This window comes from Erithacus rubecula (assembly GCF_903797595.1).
Source record: "Erithacus rubecula genome assembly, chromosome: 10".
NCBI lineage: Eukaryota > Metazoa > Chordata > Aves > Passeriformes > Muscicapidae > Erithacus > Erithacus rubecula.
In genome coordinates this window covers 8,525,606-8,542,820 of record NC_136662.1, presented here as the reverse complement: position 1 = coordinate 8,542,820, position 17,215 = coordinate 8,525,606, and the positions used below count along the sequence as shown (strand labels likewise).

General features: G+C 34.3%; 1 protein-coding gene across 2 annotated transcripts in view; it reads right to left on the bottom strand.

Annotated features, from left to right (window-relative positions):
• The window catches only part of COL11A1 (collagen type XI alpha 1 chain), a 128,171-nt gene that overhangs the window by 98,283 nt on the left and 12,673 nt on the right, over positions 1–17,215 (bottom strand). For both annotated transcript variants that reach the window (XM_079314065.1, XM_079314064.1), the window contains exons 2-4: positions 14,358–14,525; positions 12,717–12,930; positions 10,119–10,281 (exon numbers count right to left, since the gene is read on the bottom strand). In XM_079314065.1, coding sequence (XP_079170191.1) covers positions 10,119–10,281; positions 12,717–12,930; positions 14,358–14,525 — 545 coding nt within the window. The remainder of the gene's footprint in view (positions 1–10,118; positions 10,282–12,716; positions 12,931–14,357; positions 14,526–17,215) is intronic.

Sequence of the window (17,215 nt, the reverse complement as noted above, 5' to 3'; positions counted from 1 at the left end):
TGTATTTCCCAGCCCTGCCTGTCTGCCTGTCATGGCTCCACATAGATGGAGGCTCTCAGAAATCCTGCACAGAATACATACATTTTTACAGAATACATTAATTGCTACTGGCTATTCATGTGTGAGAAGTTTACTGAGGAGCCGAATGATTTTACATTTGGAATCCCAAATTTAATTTCCCTCTCTTTTCTTCAAGATGTGCTATAAAAATATTTACAGTAAATGATTCATTTCCCTTTTCTATTTTTTGTTTTTAGTTTCTGTCTTTGCTAATTAAATTGTTTCTTTGAATATTTTGTTCTGTGAAGTATTGGCTGTACTGTTAGAATAGTCCAAGAGTTTTCCTTTCAGATCAGGCCAATCATATCAACTCAAGAAGTTGCACACACATTACTGCAGATTTCATTATTGTGATTTAGTTACAGTTCTAAGGCATTTGTTGGACAAATCTACACTCGTTCTCTTTGAAAATTTTCCACAGAATTTTCTTTACAAACACATTCTTTGATTGTAACTGCTTGACTTTGTGAGACCAAAATATAATTTTATAAAGTTTCTTGCAAATAACTACAAATAATCTAGTCGTATTTTATGACCTGGAGTCATAAATGAGGCACATAAAGATCTACTTGCACAAATCCTGAGAACTTTGAATTATATGTCATTAAGAATTCCAATAGTCGATCTGTATAAAATACTGAGGTATCTAAACATATATACATATGTCTTCTTATATGAAAATTTCAGGAAAAAAGGAAGTCTTATGGGGTAGAATGATGAAAGCAAGAGAGCAAAAAATGGAGAAGGAGAAAGAAAAATAGATTAAAATGTAGAAATACACTTGAGCATCCTTAAAGCATTCTGAAAAGTGCATAGAGAAAAAAGGAAGTACAAAAGGGTACTGTGTATAGACAGTTCTTCCCTCTCTATGAAAATGTCATGACCACATCTGTTGGCTAAGGCTGCTCAGACAATTTCACAAAGTTGGAAGTGCCTATCTAGCATGTTACAGAAGTAAAGCCTTTCATGTCTCTGCTGAGCCTGTCATCCACCATGCTTTGGTGTCAGAGGCAAGGGGGACGACAGCAGGAGGCAGATGCAGAGAAGGTGTGGTGAGGTATCAGGCAGACATACACAGCCACTTTGTCATATTAATACTTGCAACAAAGTGCATCCTTAACTTGCCCCAAAGATCTCTACAAGCCTAGCTCACCTTTGAGAATCATAACCTACTGCCTCAGAACAATCTTTTTTTTTATCCTGGATAACCCTTAGAACAATGGTTTGTCAGATATTTAAGGTAACTTGCTAATCAGGGATAAGAAAGATGAAAGCTACATCTCAGTTGCCCAGAGGCAGTGGAGAACATCCAGCAAGGTATTCTATCTAATGTTAACAATTAACTTTGGAAATAAAGTGGACCAATTTTAAATCTTAATACTTAGTTTAGATCCTAAATTCTTTATAAGAAAAGGCACTAAGTTGTTGTCAAAGCCAACATATAACTCACAAAGGCAATGTGTTCACAGTTCAATAATTCATTACAATGTGGAATAAAAATAGTTAAACTCTATGAATGCTTTCATTCCTCTCTATTTCAGGGATATGCTCATAATTAAAATCAGAGGCTGTTGAATCGGCCTTATAGTTATATTATAAAAGTTGCCTGAGAATCCTAAAATATCTTGTGCACCAATTATGCCTAGTGTGAAAACCAGGTACAGAAGGATTCCTTCTAAGAGATACTCCTCAAATAAATTATTCTTTGCAGAATCCTCCAAGAGTACTAAAAAGAGTTCTTTTGATTAAGGAACTATTCAATTCTTTGTTGCATGCCAGAGCAAAAGTAGAGAACCATGCTAGAGAGCTAGAAGGAGAATATGCTCATATTAGTAGAACTCCTGCCTGCTGGAACAACTGCACACACATTCACTCACATCAACTCTTCTACTACAAGGTACAGCCCAGCCAAGAATGAGAAGTGTGTGCTGAATTCATTCATTGAAAATTCCTCTGTGAATCTCACAGACATTCCACAGTGACATCCTGGAACAAGAAAATGTATGTGTATGTGTGCCTCCAGGACTGGATGAACAACTCAAAGCAATAATGCACAAGGTGGGGTATCTGCGCTGGAAACAGCTTTGATAGTAAAACAGTGCAACACTAGAAAAATGCAGTGTTGAATAACAAAAAAAGAAAATGGAGACCAAAGTTGGAGGAAACCAGTAAACTAACAAGCTCTCTTCCCAATTTCGGCTACATCTTCATGTAATTATTGCTTTAGTTAGCCTCATGGTAATAATTGCTACGTGTGATTCCAAATTTTTCGAGTCTTCCTTAGATTCCACAGCAGAAATAGGAACAAAGAAAATTTCCAGTAAGATATGGTGTCACATTTTCTCAATGATGTAAATCATTAAGGGCCTGACTAGTAAGGAACTAATTATTTCAATGTTATATCAATAAATGTTAATGGCTGCTTATTGCCTTAATTGACTTAATAAAAAGTTTTAGATATTATCTGTCTTCTTGAAATGTCCTCTTTTCGTTCTAACTAGGTAATCTTACTAATGCTTTCTAAATATGGTGCATTAGAGAATTACAACCATAAAGTAGTCTATTTATAGTCTATTTATTGCATAAAAGTCTCTATCATTGAAAAAAGACATCTCTACTATCAACTGCCACATTGCTAAAAAGGCAAAAATTCACAGAAGGCTATAAGGGCACTGTATGAAGAAATCAGTGCAGAAATTAATGTTTTCTTCCAGTCTGTAAAATTTTAATGGCCTAGTTGTTCTCTAGTTCTACAAGAAACCCAAACAGTTCAGAGGCAGATTTTGGGATATCTCTTTTACAAAAATCTTAATAAAATAATGACCCTGCCAGGAGAAAGTTATTTTATCCAGGGAATAGCAAGTGAGCATTACTCAAAAGCTCTGAAGGGAAAAAACAAAAACCAACCAATCAACCAGCCAGGCAATCAACTAAAAAGCCTCCCAGCAATTAATTACATGAGTAATTTATATATTAGAGGTTTAAAACTGCTTTCTACAACTAGAGTGAATGGTTAGAATTGGCAAAATACATCTTCCTGATTCACACTGGATAAAATTAGTACCATAGTATAAATAGTATAAATAATAGTACCAAATAGTATAAAATGTGCTTATAAGGATAATTAGATTTTAAAGATGTCTGCATAAATGATAATAAAAAAAAAAAGTGCTAAGCACTAAATCAACTCAGAAGAACAAAATCAGTATCTTTCATTTTAATATTTTGGCTAAGTCTAAAAATTACAAAGTGAATTTTTCAGTAGATCAGCAGAAATCAGCACAAATACCATAACCTGGGTATTTGTGCCAACTTTCTCTAATTAGTTATGTGACAGTACAGCTATAGACTCCAAAGAACAAAAGTCTAGACAGCATGGATATTATTACTATAGAATTTAGAAAAACCTGCTGCAGAATTCATTTAATCTTCCTGCAAAGATTTGAGGGATTGAGGAATTCCAGGAGCTTTTAATATAATATTCCATAACTCAGGCCCATTGCATAATATAGCTGGAGAAAGATATTTAGAGTGTGCCAGAATGAAGCACTGTAAAAACAATAAACTGTGAAAGCAGAAAACTGTACAGGTCAAAGTTTCCACAGAAATCAGTGTCTTCTTGATTCTTTGAACTCCATGCTTATAGAAGGATAAATTCAGCTTGGTTAAAAAATAGGTTGATAATCTAATTATAATTTTTGACCTTCAAAACATAACTGTTCACAAAGTCAACTGCAATTCTTGGCTGAGATATTAGATGTTACTACAATGCCTATGCAACAGCAAGTGTACACAGACACAGGCACAAACGTGTGCTCAAGGACATCCTATTTCCTAGATAAAAGATCTACAAATCTCTTACATTTTTGTGTATCTTTGAAATCTTATTTACATCTGTTGTTTAAAACTGAAATGTATTAGACACAATAATAAATGAGGTAATAATAAATCCTATCTGTTAGATTTTTTGAAGCTGATGCAGCATGAAGCATTCTTTGATCTCAGGTTTTTAATTTTAAATGTAAATACAGAAAGTTTAGTTAAATGACCATTCCTTTGTTTCTTGGGAACATTCTTTGAAAATGAACTTTAATCCCAATCAATTACCAGAACTTTGCCTTCTTCTCTTCCCCTCCTGCTTCCAAAAATAAGAAAGTGAAACTGGATCTACCTTTGTTTATTGAACATATGTTTGGAAATACTATAAAATATTAATAAACACCAGATCACCATTCTTTGAGATAAAAAAGAATAAAGTAAAACAAAACAAGGCAAAGCTTTTTGTAAGAAATTCTGTTTTTTATTAGGTGTCTCTGAAATGAAAAAATTTGTCTGCTTTGCTTTACTTTTTTCTGGTGGTGGTTTTTTTACTTCTCAGGGCTCAATACTCTGGTGCCACTTACTCTGGTGTTGATATCTAAAAGGCTGATTCCAATTATTTTAGTCTGACACAGACAGTCAGTGGCTCAGCAGCAATTACTAAATTACTATAGTGGTAATAATTTTGGCAGTGTCTCCATGAGCTGGTGGTGCAGCTCCACAGGGCAGTGTCAAACAGAGGATACTGAGGACACCTTTTCCACACTCCATGCTGGGCTGGCTGCTCTGTACAGCAAACCTGAGCAGCAGTGAAGTTCTCCTCATTCTGCTGCAGTCTGCCTTGCACTCTGGGGTTCCCATGCTCACAGATATGTGAGGGACAGGTCCTCAGCTGCAGGCTGACCCACACTGCTGCCAGGGCACCCTCAGCCCATCCCCAGCTGCTCACTCAGCTATTCCTATCTCCTTAAATAGGAATCCCATGTTTACACAAGTGTTTTACCGTTTTTTTTCATGGGAACAGTTTAATGCCTAGTATCAAAATCTAAATCCTTTATTAACAAGTATTACTGCAAGGATTTAATTCATAAAGTCTGTGCTGTTAAAGCTTTCATTGGCTTTAAATAAGAGTCTTATACATCAGGTTTTGTCTTGTTATTCTCAATTACAGCAAAGTGACTTAAAAATGATGGTATTGGTCTGATGTGAGAGTTTGAAGGAAAAAAAAGGAGTTCTCTATATAGACATATCTGCATAAAGATTCTGTTAGTTATTAACTTATTATACAATACTTATAAAAAACCTGTACTGTTCACACCAACAGTACTAAATGAGGAGTGACAAATCCTTAAAGCTGGCAAAGAATAAAAAGATTCCTATTATTTATACAACATTTAAGCTACAAACATATTTCAATGGATACAATTCAAAATTCCTTTACTAGGTGCCATGTATCAGCATCTCACTCAGTTTTTCTTCTTCTTTTTTTTTTTTTTTTTCCTTTTTTTTTTGGTTTGCATTTTGGGAATTCTCTTAGTTGCAGAAAGCATTTACAAACCAGCTGTTCTTGCAGTATGTATTTGAAAACACAGAAGACATTAATTCCAAAAGACACATATAAAAGTTTGAGGAATGTTGTGACAGTCTTTCAAAAACAAGCATTTGCAAATTAGTCCCACTGATATCAAAAGACTCACTTCAGTGAGCAAGGGCTTAGCAGTATAAATGAAGGTCTCATAATTTGTCAGTTAATAATAATACAGTTTCTAGACAGCATAATTTTATTATTTTAAGACACATTCACAATTTATAATTTGCTTCTCATCATTTGTATGCACCTGATGCTTAGTGCTTGCTGAATTCACTGTCTTGTTTTTAACATCATATTGATTTCTATATTAACAAAGCACAAGGTAAAATCTCAGATTAGCAGTTATATTCAGGCATGAGCAGCAGGCAACTGCAAATTGGAATTTTCTCATGCAAAACATACAGCTGCCCACTAGACTTAAAAAATACTTTAGATAATTTTTTCTTGCTTTTACAGCTAAACCAGAATCTTCCTGACAGCACCACTAAAAAAATGCCTCTTAGCTTTAGCACCAGTAGGTAAACCTACCAAAGAATATTTTGTGTTTTGTATATACAAAACCAGAAAATTTGGCAGCAATTTATCTTGTTCTCAGGACACCAATCAGCCCTTTCCTTCTTCCAGTGATCTACCTGATCTCTGGATACCCAGTATGCTCACTTATTCAGAAATTATTGATAATCATAAGAAAGTTATGTCATGAGGTCATGTCACACCAATTAAAATGTATGCACTTAAAATTTGCCAGTGTGCTATAACATATTCTTGTGTTCTAACAGTCAGACTACCAGAATCAGAACACAGATAGGACAACTGCCTAGAAAACACAGACTAATATTAAGAACAAAAATAAAATATAAGAAAATGACGAAGAACTCAATTTAGCTAAATCTTGTATTACAAACTTAAAATAAAACAATTAGGAAAAAAGAAGATTTGAGCCATGGGGATGTAACATTGTTTGAAAGTAAGCATGAAACATTCCTTACAGGAACAATATTTATTCTGAAGCTTCTAAATGAATGATCCATGCAAATATGTTAGAGCAATATGACTGAAGGAGTAATTCCTTTCTCAAAATCAAGTTGTTAAGAGGTCACAATAATGTAATGTAATAATTAGTGTTTTGGAGTCATTTTTGTACACCTGATTCAATGGGAGTGAGTTACCTTAGAGATGGAATGGGGTTTGGTGCAGTTGTGTTCTGCTGCACACATTGGTTCAAGACCAAAAAGAAAGAGTATCATCTTCAATTAGTAGGTCACTGAAGTCTGAGAGCTCATTATAAGTACCTACAGGTTATTATTTCAACATTTTAAATTTCCATTCAGTTTGAGGAGACTGAAGAGTGCCCCACTATGACCAAATCATTGGTCATATTATTATTATTATGAGTAAAAATACCATTATTACTCAAGATAAAACAATCTCTGTGATGCATGGACTAATCCTTCTGACACTCTGAGCAAAAGGTAATTGTTTTTTGGGGCTTCCTACATTTAAACTAGCAAAGACTGTACATGTCATATGAGAAGTCTCTAGTAAACACTTTTAGGTCTTAAACAGTCAAATCTAATGTCATGACCAGATAACTTCTGGAATTTCCTGCACACAGAATAAGACACACTGTGTTATGTGTATCTTAAATGACTCTTGTGGTCTCAAGATACAGCAGGGCTCATAACAGAAATACTAACAAGGAGACCCATGAAATCACCAAATGTCACTCTGAGACACCATGAATGAGAAAAACAGAACATTTAACACACAATCACAACACTTCCAAGTAGGGTTAGATTTCAGGGAACAGCAATCAAACTTTAGAAATTGTAGCAGCAGTAACTAACGGATGGATAAATTTTTGCTAATAAAACAAAACGAATGCTGTTTAGAGAGTAAAGAAACAGTAGACAAACTCAAATGAACTAGATTATGTTTAGTTTGGCCAGACTTAGAACAGAATCCCTTGGCTTGTTCACCCTAGAGAAGAGGAGACAGTGTTGAGATCTCATTGCAATATGTGTCTTCCTCAAGAGGGGAAGAAGAGAGGCAGGCACTGATGTCTGCTCTGGTGACAGTGACAGGACCCAAGGGAATGGCATGGAGCTGTGCCAGGGGAAGCTTAGGTTGGATATTAGAAAAAGGTTCTTCACCCAGAGCATGTTTGGCCACTGGAACAGTTGCCCAGGGAAGTGGTCACAACCAAGCTCGACAGAGTTCAAGAAGCATTTGGAGAACGCTCTCAGGCACATGGTGTGATTCCTGGTGAGTTCTGTGCAAGGCCAGGAGTTGGACTCGAGAATCCTTGTGGGTCCCTTCCAACTCAGGATATTCTATGATTCTATGATCCATTAAAAATGTATGTGGCCCAGTATTTTGTTTAAACTTTGAGGTACATTCTAATTTCAAAATCCACATTTTTACCTACAAATTTAGATAATTGAATGTAGGTATGATTTATTCCATGGTGGTTGCAACAAAGAAAGCAGAAACCTATCCCAAAAGCAAGGATTGCAAGCTTCTAATCTAAGAAAGACTTGACACTTAATCTAAACCCCCATCAATTTCAAGAATAGCCTTACAAGGTGGCAGTTGATTTTTCTGAATAAAAAAAGAGAAGAGAGGTGCACTCAGTTGAATAAGAAAACCTAATCATTGAAGAAATTCAGAAATGTACAGTGAGGCTAAAAAAGGTAGAAATGTTGCTGTTCTAAGTACTGAATCTTAAGATTCAGCCTCTAAACTGACTTTACAGACAGCTGCACAATTTCTTTTGTGAGTCCAAAGACTCCTCCTTAGTGGGTCTCAGCTGAAATTGAAGCACTGATTTGCCATGTTAGTGTACCAGATTTCAGAATAAAAATCTGGCAGAGAACCAGATACCACTACTTTCCTTTTCTCTCCTTCCACAAGTGACAACACCCTCAGAGAAAAGTAATTTTAACTCATTCTAGCAAATTCTGTAAAGTTATATCCTTGTGTCCATTTTAACTCCACACGAGTTTGACTTGCAGAGTTATTTTTGGGTTTCTTCAATTAATCTGGAAATTCTGATTAAAGTGCTAATTTAAATTTGCTAAGTTATGTCTTCATCCAACTTTACCAACTCTTTCAACAGATGCTCACTAAAAAATAGTTGCATTCTACCACATCCCTTTCCATCTTTTAAGGTAAATGATAAATATCTCCCTCTATGCACGTATCATAAAAAATTATTTACAAACTGGCATGTACAATCATTTCAGCACCTCTGAAACTTCACACAGATATTTTTATTCAGGGATTGCACTGAGTTAAACAACCAATCCATGTTTAGCTATTGTGCATTTCCTTTTGGGACAAATTTTAGGATAGCTACAAATTTTGCAAGAACATGCCAGACTCTGCCACTTTAATTTCTATTATGATCTAAAATCACATGGAAAGCACTAAAAAAAATTTAGTTTACCTAATTTTATTTCCCTCTGAATTCATTTTTATTTATGTGGGGAACAAATACTGGGGAAGCTGGTTTCTCAGCTAAGAAAGAAATACTAATGAAAACAATTATCCCATGAGGAGATCAAAAAACCCTTGTCACATCCCAGATAAAAGCAACTGTGGAAGTCATCTTCAAAAAGAAAATAATGTTCCTCAGATGTGCAAACTGTATTGGGGAACTACAGGTGAACTAGGCTGCAAATGCCAAACATTTCATACTGGTTCATCCACTAAATCATCCCAGAAATTTCCATATTCAAAAGGCCCACAATTCACCATGTCCATGGAAAACAAAGGTAACAATGCCACAATGCTACACTCAAAATTCCTATTTCCCCTCTTGATACCTATGTCACTTCTCAAGCATATATTCTGCTTAAAGCCAGGATTAAAACTGTGGACATTTATAGAGCACAGATGTTCTGTAGATAAAACAACTACCAATCTGTAATTTCTTATTTTTCAATTTTAATTTAAATGTGTCAATTGTAAACTTGGTATAAGAATGTTATAAAATAAATATAAATAGTGTAGATATTAGAAGCTTCATAATTAGTCTGTAAAAATAATTATTGACATCAGGATTCTACCCAGAAAGGCCTCATGATTTAGTAAAAGGCATTTATTTCCTTAAAGGCATTTTACCCTTCCTATATGTACTTCTTGGCCAGTAAATGATGGAAACATATATGTCCTTATTGCCAAAGTATGTTCCATTTACTGGAAAGAGTAATAAGTGGGATAAACACTATAACAGATTCATATTACACAGAAAACTTTCCAAGTCCTTCTGCCCTGCTTTCAAATACTGTTAGCACACACATATATCTGCAAATGTTTAAAAAAGACAGAAAGAAAATGATTCAGTATCATACTACACAAATTTCCCTGATTAACTCTCCCAAATATCTCAGGTATCTCAATATTAGGCAGAAAGACAAAAAAAGCACCTCTCTTCCAGTAACAACAAAAGGGACAGGAAAATGCACCAAATCTTCCAACAATACTCTTTCCTGTTTTCTTTTATTTCAGTCTATCCTAACTTCTGCATAATGCAGAAACTTTTACTTTATACCAGCATTTGACCTAAAAAATTATTCTGGTTTGTATTAAGCAACTTACTCAATACAAAATAACTCAATTCCATTTGCTCATTATTGATTTGTACCTCAAAAACTTCTTCATCCAGAATCCTGGTACCAAAGACAGTGATGCCATTGGTGTCCACAACTGCTTTGTCACTTCTGTCAAGTGGTTTTGTAGCTTTTTTGTTACAGTCAACAATCATTGTAACACTCTTTTTCTCCACACTGATAGCTACTCGATGCCACCTATTAAAAAAAACCACAATATAATTTGACTGTAATTTATGTTTTTAAAACTAGGTCACTGTGTTCTTAGTAAATCAGTTTAGAGATGGTGCACCAACTACTTCACAGATAAAATGTAAGACATCTCCTTTAATTTCATTCTTCTATACATACACAAGTGTACAAAGTGGTTTGACTATTCACTGTGTACATTCTTTCCCTCAGCACAAAGGAGTCTGATCCACAGCTCATTGTGAACACCCTCTGTAAGGTGAAGCTCAAACTGACCTTCTCTGCAGCTTTAACCAGAGAATATTACCAAACTCAAATTAGAACCAAGTGAACATTTTACATTGTAACAGACTGAGCAATCTGACAGCAGATTCTTTTTTATGAATGTGTGCGATTTTCCAAATTATTTGTGCAAATATAATTAACCAAGCAGGTTATTATTTATTATTTACAATTTATTATTTTTTCTGTGATCAACCACCCAGATTTTACCATGTTCTTTTGCATATTTGAAGGTATCCCATACCTACAGGGATTTTTTAAACACATACAGCAGTTCCAACATAGATACTTTTCCAGACATATATATATTTACCAATACTTGGCACTATTCCTGCAACAACAACCTTGCCTACATAATATTCACCAAAAAAGTGAATGAAGTGATTCAGAGTACTGATACGTGAGTTTATTTTGGAGACATTTGAGAATAGTTTTGTATGTTTTGCCCAACTCTACTACATTCTTTATGAAATTTTATGAATAATCATTAATTATAACTACAATAATTTTGTGAGTGTCTCTGCTATGACAAATGGTTAAGAACAAAAGCAGACCACTCTGTAATCCAGCATGGAGAAAAAGATTAAACAATCTTTGATAGACCAGGGCAAAAAATGCAAAATATGTCATACCAGTGACTGGTAAAAGGAAGACTGGAATCAAATTATTTTAGTTGGCATTTGTAGCATTAGGGTTGCCTAAATCAGAGAGAAAGCTTAGATCATTGTTACAAAGAGTGTCTGTGTATCAAAAGGAACACCTTGAAGCTAATGGAATCTGACTGCCAAACAGTATCACTGAGCCAGAACTATAATTCCATGTTTTCTCTGGAATGCTGTTAAACACTACCATTATAAAAGCAAACTGGCCATGCATCCTCAGGCACATTACACTGTTCACACTTTTTAAATATATCTCAGTTTGAGATGAAGATTGTTGTCCTAGATCCTTCATAAAATAGCCGAGTCAGAAGAAAATTGTTGGCTTATCTTTTGAAAGTGTGTAGAAGCTGAAAGCATGAAATCATAGCTCACTGTGCCTAGGATTGACTGCAGTTGATTTAGAAGTTGTATAGTCTCACTATAGGAAATGGTACCAAACCAAGTTCATTCTTATTTCTTAATTTTTGCCAGTTTATCAACATTTTGGAGGAAATTCTATGTCAAAGCTTTGTTATTTAGCAAAAGTCCATTTAAAAAGTGCTGCTTTGTTTTTTATTATTCCTTCTGCTAGGGAAATGAATCAATCTAGGATTCATCATATAATTTAATTGTCTGGTAATAATAGGCCAAGCAGACAATTACTTTTTTTTTTTCTCCTTTATTGCTTCATAAACATATTCTACTATAGTTCAATTTTCATTCTTCCTTTCTGAGTTGTTTTCTTTTGCTTTAGTAAAATTTATTTCTGTGTATCTCTGAAGACTGTGGCTGCTCCTCTTGGACTGCAGCACAGCAAATAAAAAGCCTTTGAAAGAATAAATGTCCTTTCACAAGCACTAGAATGACATTCCCAGAAAATGATTGCTTGTCTACAAAGCTACAAAAAACTAACAACTGCATTGCCAATGCAATGGGTGTTTGAGATTAATCCTTTACTGTGGTACAGTATAAATCCTTGAATTGTTGGGATTAATGGTCCAGCTTATTCTTTCTTGATTTCCTTATACACGGGATTTCCTTATACAGGATTTTCTTACACATAGATATCTAAAATTATTTTATTTATCTGATGGTTTGGCCCAGGATAGAAGAAGTTCTGTGCTGTCTTGTCAACTTGCCCTCACACTGCCTACCACCTACAAGTGGGCCAGACATTTCTTTTAGTGAGAATATTCCTTGAGACTTTTTGAAAATAGCTTGAGACTTTTGAAAATAGGAAGAATCTTCATAGGTTTAGTTTGCGTCAGGTTAACTTCTATGACTATTTCCTCACCCTTGATTTATAAAAATGGCAGATTAAAAAGGTGGTTTGTTTCATTAATAGCTGTATGCACCATTTGAGCTGGAACTGTATTCTACTGCAAAGCTCCTCTAATTTTGTACTATACCAAGAAACAATGTTTCTGACTTATTTAAATATTTAAGGAAACTGTTTGAAAATGGATAATCACATATACAGTGGTCTGCAATACATTTTCCATTTAAAAATGTTTCACTTACTTGCCATCAGCGATGTTGACTGTTCTGAAAAGAGGATAGTCTTCTGGGGCAGGTTTTCCATTTTGGTCTTCAAATAGGAATACAGGGGATCTACCAACTTCAACACCTACTTGCTGAATTCCTTGTTCATTGTAGATTGACAAAAGAAAAGACTGAATACCCTTTTTAGGTTTTACTGTCATTAATATTGAAAAATCTTCTGGAAAACCTCCACCTGTAAACAAAGTGATATATACAGCTATAAGTTCAGAAAAGATGAAATAATTTTTACTTTTTTTTTTGTTTTGTTTTGTTTTTTTTGTTTACATTTTACATAAAGCATGTAAGAATTCATCAAATTCTGATTTTGGAATTCCTTCTTCCAACAGAGAAAATATAAGATTGTTTCCAAGACAGGTATTGTGGGAAAACTCCAAAGATTCTAGATTCTTCCTTGAAGACAAGTTTTTATTTCTTGAATTACAATGTGTAAACAAAATGTGTAGAATTTTCCTTGCTCTTTAAATGGCATACTACCCTTCTAAACCAGAAACCTCCAGTCCTACATTTTTATTTTGTCTGCTGAAGTGATAATTTATGTGCTTTCCATCCATTTCTAACTTTTTTATGGAAGCTTGTTGAAACATAGTAACATAGACCATGCTTATACATCATTTTGACATCTTATTTTGAAGGGATCAAAGCTCAACAGATAGAAAACACTTCATTTACTCTGGTGAGTCATTGGTAAAAATTTTTCCTGACATTGGTAAAAGATTTTCCATGATAAACTTTACATTATACCTTCTAATGTCATAATAAACGATGACAAAAAAATGGACAAGAAAGAAGACGACTGTCAACACAAGCTAAAGAAACTATTACAAAGCACTGAGTACCTGCCCTATCTGCACTGCTAATCTGAAAGATATGTTCAAAGTACTTAAGGCAGATGATAATAATTCAGCTTGTCTGGGCATGTAGTCTTCAATACACAACATCCTAGGGGGAAAAAGTGGGCTGTTTAAGAAAAGTGACTGAAAAGAAGTCATGTGTCTCAGCTCAGTAGAGAGTCAAGTGACAAGTGATAGCAAAATAATGAAATAAGAGACTCTGTAACATCCAAGGAATCTTTCCCAAAATTTGACTATTTCATTTCAGAGAAATTTGAGAGAAGATAAAATCACATCTATCCACAACTAGCCTTGTTTAGTCCCCCAAATACCCAGATATTCTAAGGTAATTATTACCAGATGGTACTTCTGGGAATGATTTCACAATGGTCAACCACAACTCTTTTCTCCCAGTGCAGCGTTACTCCAGGATGTACAATTACTCTTAAATGCACTACTGTAACAGGTGGAAACTTGCCAAAGCCATCAAATAAGGTTTCCATCAGATAGCATCATGAAAGAACAGGTAATGTGACTTAAAAGTCAATTCCAGTAACACAATTTGATGAAGAGTTTTATAACTGAAGCCAATAAAAACCTGAACTATTTGGTGGATAGAGCCCATCCTGCCATTCATAAGAGTCCCAACTCTAGGGATAAGAGAAGTGGTTTGTGCTACTGAAGATGGACTATATGCCATGCTTTAGAGAATATAAAAACATATGCAGCAAGGTAATGAAGAGAAGTGAGAGCTTTCTGCCAATCTTACCTGGGTACAGCTGCTTTGTTGGGGCACTCAGCTGGGCGGTTTTTGAAACTCTGTAAGCAACATCCGATCCTTTTGAATTCCTTCTGTTTGTGCAAAATCCTGCTGTTCTTGTTACTCCTTCTGGAGAATTGTGAAATTCTAATGCTTTTAGCACATCAACAGGTTCAGCTGGCAAAGTTAAAAAAAAAAAAAACAAAAACAACGAAAATAATTATTTATCTTGCATCTCTACAGCACGCAGCCCCCAAAAAGGTTTTTAATTCCTTTGCAACATATATGTCTAATCAGAGCAGCAGCTGAATCCTATTTGGACTTATTGCACATTACTCCTACACCATAATATTATTTTAAGGATTGTTAATTTTTGAATATGTAAGAGTTCATCCCATCCAATGTGGTTTTTATGATCAGATTTTCAAACTACCTGACTACACACTAAAAGTCACCAATTTGAGGATCTTGCTGGTTGAAACTTCCAATACATGCTTTTAATGAGTGACTTCTGAGAAGTTGAACTGATCTTCAAAGTTTACACAAAACCTTCAGAAGCATTCAGCTGCTAATAATCTGCTACCACAAAACCATCTGTTGCTAACATTAAAATATATTCTGACTACATATAACTGCTTTCTCAGGCACAAAGGAATAAGGAAGCAGCTAAAATAATTTCACATCCAAGTTAGAGAAAGAAAAATGTACCTGCTGTGCCTGCAAGGACTAAATGGATAGAATTACAGTCTTTCATTATTTCCAAGTTAAATGCAAATGTATACTTTAGAGACCAAGTATGGTAAGACTGCATCCGTGCTCAGTGTCTAACAATCTAAAGTTGAAATCCAGAGCTGTTTTTGTACTGATATTGATGCAAATTAAACAAAAAAGCCTGCATATATATATATAAAGCTAACAAAAAGCCTTAATATATAAAAGTTCTCCATGGCAAAAGGACAAAGCACTGAATGAACAAGCACTTCAAGACAGGCAGTGAGAGAAAACAGCACACTGCATGTCTTTTCTCCTAGGAAAAATGAACCCACTTATTATCATACTGCCTACAAATCATGACTTTTTTAATGCTTTTTTTTTTTTTTTTTTTTTTTTTTTTTTTTTTTTTTTTTTTTTTTTTTGAGTGGAAACAGAATTTCAGTAGACTTTTTTCACTGGGACTATTCCACAGTTTTCATGTTGGCAAATCCATAACCAATTTATTTGGGAAGACAAAGTTTTAAATTACTTTTAACGTTTAAACTGAGAAATTAGCTTGGTCAATCTGACTTCACATCTTTGTACTACACTGTGGCATTAATTATAGCTGTTTTATTGTCTGTTATCATTCATTTTACATGTCAACAAAAATCAACTGAAGGTTCAAAATCCATTGCCTGTGAATATTCAACTATTTAAACAACTATCTTCAAAGATGTGAACAAATTTAAGTTTAAATAGCTCATCCTATTCATCTCCTGACACTGCCAAATATGAAAAACTCAACTTTGTGGTTAAACCAATCTTTATTTTCTCAGTCAGCCTAGAATGCACATAACTTCTTTCTTAAAATACATTCACAAGGAAATGCTTGTGAATTTTTGAAATTTTTGTTCACATCTTGCAGTTTTTTATTTCCTTTTCACATTGGATCATCATTGTGTATTAAACACAAACTAAGTATCCAATGTTTGTTGCAAGCTAACACATTGGAAACGAATGTTGCAGTACACACCTGAATTTACCTAAAATCAATATATATGGCAAATTCAAGAAATTATGTTTCAACATTCTTAAAATAAAAGTTTCAATAATGTGAAAATACTGTAGTATTAGTCAAACTTCTCTGTTGAGTAATGAAAAAATAATTTTAATGGATATAATTTATTTTTTATAGATCTTCCACACAGTTCTGAAGGAATGGCCACACATACTGAAGGAACATTCTGAAGGAACTGCTGCCCATTTTTTTCTAGTAACCAACAGCTATTTTTGATGAACCTATGCTAATTTGAACCAGTAATGTAGAACCAGTCACCAGAAATATTAGTAAAATTTTCAATTCACTGTGTAAGTCAACCATTGCTACATTCCTTTATCCTTTGCTCTTCTCTATAATTTGTACCAGATTCTTCATTATTTTTCAGAATAATGGTTTTTCTTTGCCTGGCTGACTGGGAGACTATTCACCCATAAACAAGATTATTCATTACTCCCTGCTAGTTCTGCTGCTAAAAAACTTCCAGACAAGAAACAGAATAATAATAGGACAATCTTCAAACCACAAATTCCAAATAATAAGAACAAACATTCTGCTAATGGTCCACAGTTGACCATTAATTTATTTTCACAAACTGTGATTCACAAAACAAAAATAGCAGGACTAGTCAGTTTAAAATAATTACTAGAAATGCAATTTTCATAGAAGCAACAAGTTAGGAGAAATGACAAGTTATACAGAAATGACAAGTTACATAGAAATGACAAGCTACATGAAGTCATTAACACAAAAATGGTAATTAGTCTATTCACAAAGATAACATGGCTGACCTATTAAAATCATACACATGACAACAGAAAATGCCTCCCTAATTTATATTAAAGAGTTCAAATAGTCATTTTAGCCAACAAGTAAAAAGTAAAGAAATGCTTTAGAAGTCTTAGATAACAGAAATACCAAGCAGAAATGTATAAAAAGCATGAATTCTGCTGTCATGGCTGGGGCTACCATATAGAGAGGTTTCTGCAGAAAACCCCTCTTTTTGCCTGTAGACATTTTGTCTCAGGGAATTTCATGATTTTTTTTTTTTAATTATTATAGCAACAAGCCTTCAGTAGGCTTTACAATGCTACTATTAGCTCAGTTTTAAAAT